The sequence below is a fragment of the Leucopleurus acutus genome (assembly GCF_964270905.1).
Source record: "Leucopleurus acutus genome assembly, chromosome: X".
NCBI classification, from domain to species: domain Eukaryota; kingdom Metazoa; phylum Chordata; class Mammalia; order Artiodactyla; family Delphinidae; genus Leucopleurus; species Leucopleurus acutus.
Genome location: NC_139148.1, coordinates 120,027,608 through 120,033,485, shown reverse-complemented (window position 1 = coordinate 120,033,485; position 5,878 = coordinate 120,027,608). Strand labels below are relative to the sequence as shown.

Below are 5,878 nucleotides of genomic sequence, written 5' to 3'. Positions count from 1 at the left end.
CACACCCTTTCCGTCCTTACCCGGCTTCTCATATTCTTTCAGGCCAGAGGAGGTAGATCTTTCACTACTCCAGCTGCAAGGTGCATCCCTCAGGCAATTTTAGGAACTACAAGTCTGCCCTAACATCCAGAGGGATGATCCTGAGAACTCATGAGCTAAACACACTTATAATTAATACAAGATCTGGGATATTTTGGCAAGTTTCAACTATATAACAATAGTTTCCAACTCAAACCCAGAGATTCTACTGATTAAGTTGATCTATTTTTCTGCTTTTTCTAAAATGTAGTGGATTTTAATGTTTTACTGATTTTTATTTATTGAGAAGGGAGAACATTAATGCTTTAGGTGCCAAGCATTGTGCTAGGTACTTGAAATATGGACTTCATCTTACCCTCACAACGACCTCAGGAGACACATAGTTCCATTTTACAGATGGAAAACTGAGGTCAATAGACATTAAGTGATTTGCCCAAAATCATGCAGTGAATCTGTGGGGCTAGGATTCTACTGTTGATCCTTTTAATATCAAAGCTCATGCTCTTTTAATTATATCATGCTATACCCTTAAGTAAAACCCAGAAATTCATTCTACTTCGGCTTCCACTTCAAAACAGAAATCACCAAAAAGATTTAACTTCAGAAAAAGGAACTTTTTATATCCCTAAGAAAAAGGACCACCACCAGGAATGCCATCTTTGATCTCAGGCTCTCAATTGTTGGCTTAATATTCCTAAAAAGAGCATTAAATTGACTCAATAGCAAGTATTACCTGCCCAACCATCATAGCACTTTACCCCATCACATAATCACCAAAATGACTATTTTAAAAAAGAAAACTCACAGGCTAATATGTACACCTTGCAGTTTCTTTCTAGAAATTAGGTGCATGGTACAGTGGAGCAAAAATGGAAAACTCCAGATTTCACAAAAATATCAAGTTTTTCATTTTGATAACATGTAATTGAACTGGCAAACAAAACGAAACAAAAACGGTTAAAGCAAACAACCAACCAAACAATAAAGGATAAAAGTATCCTATAACCAAGCAAACACCTGTTAGTCCTTCCCCTTTAAGACTTTTAAATAAGGTCACATTTATTCAGTCAACAAACATTTATTAAGCACCAGCAACTGAGCCAGATGCTAAGAAATATAACTGTGAACAAGATAAACCAAGCTCCCGCTTGACCGGATACTTCTGCATTAAACGGTCTTGCTAACTACTACATTATACTTGTTCTCTGCTAGTATTATATTTTTGGGAAAGTCAGAATCATAACGATGCCTGTCCTGGTATACTTTTAAAGTTTCTTTGTGGCAAACTGATAGAACTCTTTGTTTAACTTAGAGAAGGAAGAGACAGTCTCAAGAACCCTTTTGACGAGCAAGTTGATGGCCGAGCAATATGGTGGCTGGCGACCCACGAGGTGGTTTAGATCAGTTTAGATCATTCGGTTGCGCTTGTGGGTTGGGGAGTCTGTGTCGCCATCACCACACTGGGCCGAGGTGCGCTTGCGGGTCCCCCCACTGTCCAGGTGGAGGGCCACTTCTTCGGAGTCGATGGGGTTCGAGTTGTCCTCGAGGAAGCTACTTCTTCGGTGGCCGTCGCCGGCCACACCGCTGCCTTGAGGCGGGGAGCCGGGCGCTCCAGATTGCACGCTGATGCTGGCCATGGCACCGCTGAGGCCGTGCAGGGCGATGGCCTCGTGGAACGGCTGCAGGTCAACGTCCACCGACGAGCCGGATTCGGTGGCCGCGGCCTGGCTGGGGGCCCCGGCGGGTGGCTTCGGGGGCGCCCTCGGGGTGCGCGGCGGCAGAGTCGCGGGGGGCACCTTGCCACACAGGAAGCTAATCAGATCTTCTCGAAGAATGGTGCTCCGGCCCTTTTTCACCCATTCCAGCACATCTTTGACGCGACGATGGTTGCCAACCTGGACGCCCAGGTCAAAACTTCGTTGGTGGGCATCCCCGCTCTCTTTGTAGAGGCTGGTCACAGCCATGGCCGCACTCTGGAAGGGGTCCCACAAGGAGAGTCCTGGCTGTTGGCACCCCGTATCCTTGTAGAGCTGGGCCACAGCGGTAGCTGAGTTCTGGAAGAGGTGCCACAGCTTCTGCTTCTCGCTCTTGAGCCCCGCCGCCTCAGGGGTCGCCTCCTCCTGCATATCGGGGTGCAACTCCTCTTCCTGCTCTGCCTCGGCCAGGCACTGGCGCTCCCACTTAGAGAACCAGTGCTCCTCGCCCTCGGCCTCGCCCTCCTTCGGCTGCTCCTCCATCCTCCTTCTTCTGGCCGCTCCTCTCCGCTACAGCCGCCTCCTCCTCCGCCTACTCTTGCTCCTCCACCTCCACCTCACCTCCTGCTCCGAGCTCCCCTCCTCCTTCTGCAGCCGCCGCCGGCGCCTCAGCAGCCTCAGCCACCGCCACCTCCTCCGCGTGCGCCGGCGGGCGGGAGAGCGGGCGGCGGGGCTCGGAGGCCAACTGTTCCGGCGCGCGCCGCCCGCGGCCCTGGTGCACGCCCCGCCCCGCCCCGCCCCGCCCCGCCCCGCCCGGCCCGGCCCGGCCCCCGGCTACGGCGCGGAGATAACTCCGCAGCCGCGGGCGCCGCCTCACTGCCCCCTTCCGGCCCTGCGGTCCGCTCCTACGGCCCCCCAACGGCGCCGCGGCCTCCCCGCAGCTGCCGCGGCCGCTCGGTCGCCGCCGCCGCGGCCCCGCAGCTCGGTCCCAACCCCCGCTCCGCCGCGGCTGCCGCTCTGGGAACTCGGAGGGGGGCCGGCTGGAGCGCTGCCTCAACGCGGCGCCTGCCTACCGCTTGGCCCCCTTTTCACACATTTTTGAGACTTGTCGGCTTCATCCAATGAGCTGATCAAATTTTACATCCTATGTTGCCAGAGAGGATTATGGGGCAACTTCATGGTGTCGATCACATCCAGGGCGCCGATCCGGGAAGGCCGGGGGTTAGAGTGGAAAGAGCACGGCCCTCGTGAATAGGCAGGCAGTCTGAATCCCAGCAATGCCCCCCACACAGTAGGTGCCCAGGAAAAGTGTTTTCCGTGGATCGTAGCGGTAATTTTGTAAAGGAAAAAAAAATCACATCAGTCATTTCCCCCCCGGCCCCCCCTCCCCCGCTTTTCGGGCCTCAGTTTCCCCAAGTGCCCAACAAGGTTGTTGGATTAGGTCTCCGGAAAGCACTTCCAGTCGTGATCTAGAACTTTACTGCTGTCCCTGTAAAGCGCCTCTTCCAGGCTAGTTGCATACTTATCAAATTCTAAAGGTTACGGTCAGAAATGGCATTGATTTTTTTCCCCTCATATTCTTTCAAGGTTTTTTGTCATAAAAAAGAAATGGGTTGGGGGGTTTTATTTGTGGTTTACTTTCAATTACTGAAAATTCCAGGATGAAGAAGTAAGAGGAAAGAAAACAGGAAAATGAAATCCCAAATGCGGAATTTTCTGCTCCAGTGTAAAATTCAGTGCCTTTTAGGAAAGAAAAAAAAAAAAGTTTACCTAATTTACAACACTCCAAAAATTCTAGCTACTTAAAACACCATAAGAATACCAAAATTGAGCTAAAACTGTATGTGATACTGAAGTCTTTTCCTTGGGTTCAGTTACAACCCCTTGTAATGATGCAGTTCTTTTTTCATTGCAGACAATTCCAGATCAAACTGTGTTAAGAAAAATCACTAAGCTAAGAATAACATCAAAAATAGGAGGAACCAAAGTAATTTTTTTTAATTTTAGAAAAAAAGTTTTGCAATTTTTGTTGTAGAATATTTGCTAAGTCTCCAGAAAGCCTTCCAAAGATAAAGGAAGCTAAATCTTCTAGCAAAATATGCTTAATAATTCCCAAATATGAAACTTAGTATATAAAAATGATATAAACATTAAGCTTCAACTTTCTTGAAAGATATACATGTTTCTAAGTTAAATATAAAAGAGAAGAAGAAGAAGAAGAAGAAGAAGAAGAAGAAGAAGAAGAAGAAGAAGAAGAAGAAGAAGAAGAGGGGATTGTGCCCTTTCTCTGCAAACCGGGCTTTTTCACGATTCATTAAACCCTTTTTCCATACGTGTAATTGGACTCTTCTCATTTACATAAACGAGGGATGAGGCAAAAGACCTAAGATCAGCCCAAAAAGGAGGAATACGTTTCTCATTCTCCTATGTTAAAAAAAAAATTGTAGAAGAAAACTCCCAAGAAGGCAGAGCCTTCTCCCCCCACTGCCCTACACACACCCACATATACCAGCCCTGAAACAGTTCATGGTCAAGGAGATAGCAGGTTTGCTAGAGCTTTAAGATTGCCCTGTACATGGTGCCTCACAGTTATTATAAGAGGCACATGCTTTTATTTTATCTTCTCTAAGTAAAAAACTTGGACCGAAATGACCGACAGTAGGACACCATATCTTATTTTCTCCCCTCATTTGTGATTGGGTTAAAAACCAAGAAGAAAAAAAAAAAAAAAAAAAAAACCAAGAAGAAAGACTGCACTGTCTGAAAGAGAACAACCCTCTGCTTGGGCTTGAGTTGCCTGGCTGGTATCCTCCATTCATTTGGTTTCAGCACCTGATTAATTAGTTAATTAGTACTTAGAGCTGACTAGCCCCGGTCGGCAATTTTCCTGCCCTGCATGGTGAAATGTTGAATCCAGCATTGAAATTTCTGTGTCGCACACCCTAATTATTATCACCCCACTACTTTTTAAACCATAGCACCAAAGTATTATAATAGACAGAGCCAGACAACTGTGTGGGAATATGTTCTTTCTGAGAAATAATGGTAGACTTAATCAATATTTTTCACTGTTGCCCTTAACACATTTAAATAAAACAACTGAACGGGAAAAATTCTAATTCAATTAGCCTCCAACTCCTTCCATAGAGAAAATGATTTTATACGAGAGAGAATTCAGAAAAATCACACCAAAAATTTTTAATGTTTTATCAGTGCCTCGGATTGCAGAGTGTGTTTACAAGATAACCTATCTGAGGTTTTTCTCCTATAAACGTCTAAAATGTGAGGAATTTAAAAAAAGAATAGAAAATGGAAACCAAACCAAACCAAAAAAAAGATCATCTTAACTAGCTGTAAGGAAATGATGCTATCTGTGTGTGTTTCGATGGAAGTACTTTTGATGTTTAAAATACTGACACAGTTTAGGAATGAGTTTTCTATAGGAAAAAAATATTCCTTGGCCACTGCCCCATTCTTCCATGAATCTGATGTCATAGCTAAGGTTAAATATCAAGTAGGGAAAATTAGTTTTAGGAAATAAGTTAGGACACAAACCTAGGAGTCTAATTTTTGGCAGTTCTCAATGTACCATTACCAAAAAGGGACCCAGTGTGTCAATAATTTTCAATATTACTGGTAGCTATTTTCACCTGAAGCAATCCTTACATATCAGTATTTGGTTGCCTGTAATTGTAAGAGCTGAATGGCACACAAAACTGGATACACAACCACACAGATCAGTACATGGGTCGGACTGAAAGCAAAAGTAAACACCAACCTTAGGAAATGAAAGAAGTTAAAAGATAAGTGTTAAGAACCTTATTCTTTTTGGAGAATAAAACAAGATTTAGTAGCTTTCCACTTAATTTAAATGAAAAGAATCACTACCTTACATATTGCAGTGATAATGTAATGGGGAAAGAAAACAAAAAAGTCTTTGTACAAATGACACCTCCTATAGTTGTTGTGAAGAAACTTTTCCCCTTGGTATCTGCTAACAAATTCTAATTAATGCTGCACATTCCTTTACTGAAATCATTTAATGCGTAACAAGGGGGGTAAAAAGAAATGCTGAATACTCGTGATTGCCCTGTTAGAATTATGGGAGTGAAAGCCTGGGGCCCCAAACTTACTGTCTATTAAAG

The 5,878-nt window shown here is 45.0% G+C and overlaps 1 protein-coding gene across 1 annotated transcript; it reads right to left on the bottom strand.

Annotated features, from left to right (window-relative positions):
* Window positions 1-1,445: 1,445 nt before the first annotated feature.
* Window positions 1,446-2,276, bottom strand: HAPSTR2 (HUWE1 associated protein modifying stress responses 2; the record flags this gene model as incomplete). Its single annotated transcript, XM_082864312.1, has 1 exon — window positions 1,446-2,276. The coding sequence occupies one exon, from the start codon at window positions 2,274-2,276 to the stop codon at window positions 1,446-1,448; it is 831 nt and encodes a 276-aa protein (XP_082720438.1).
* Window positions 2,277-5,878: the final 3,602 nt, after the last annotated feature.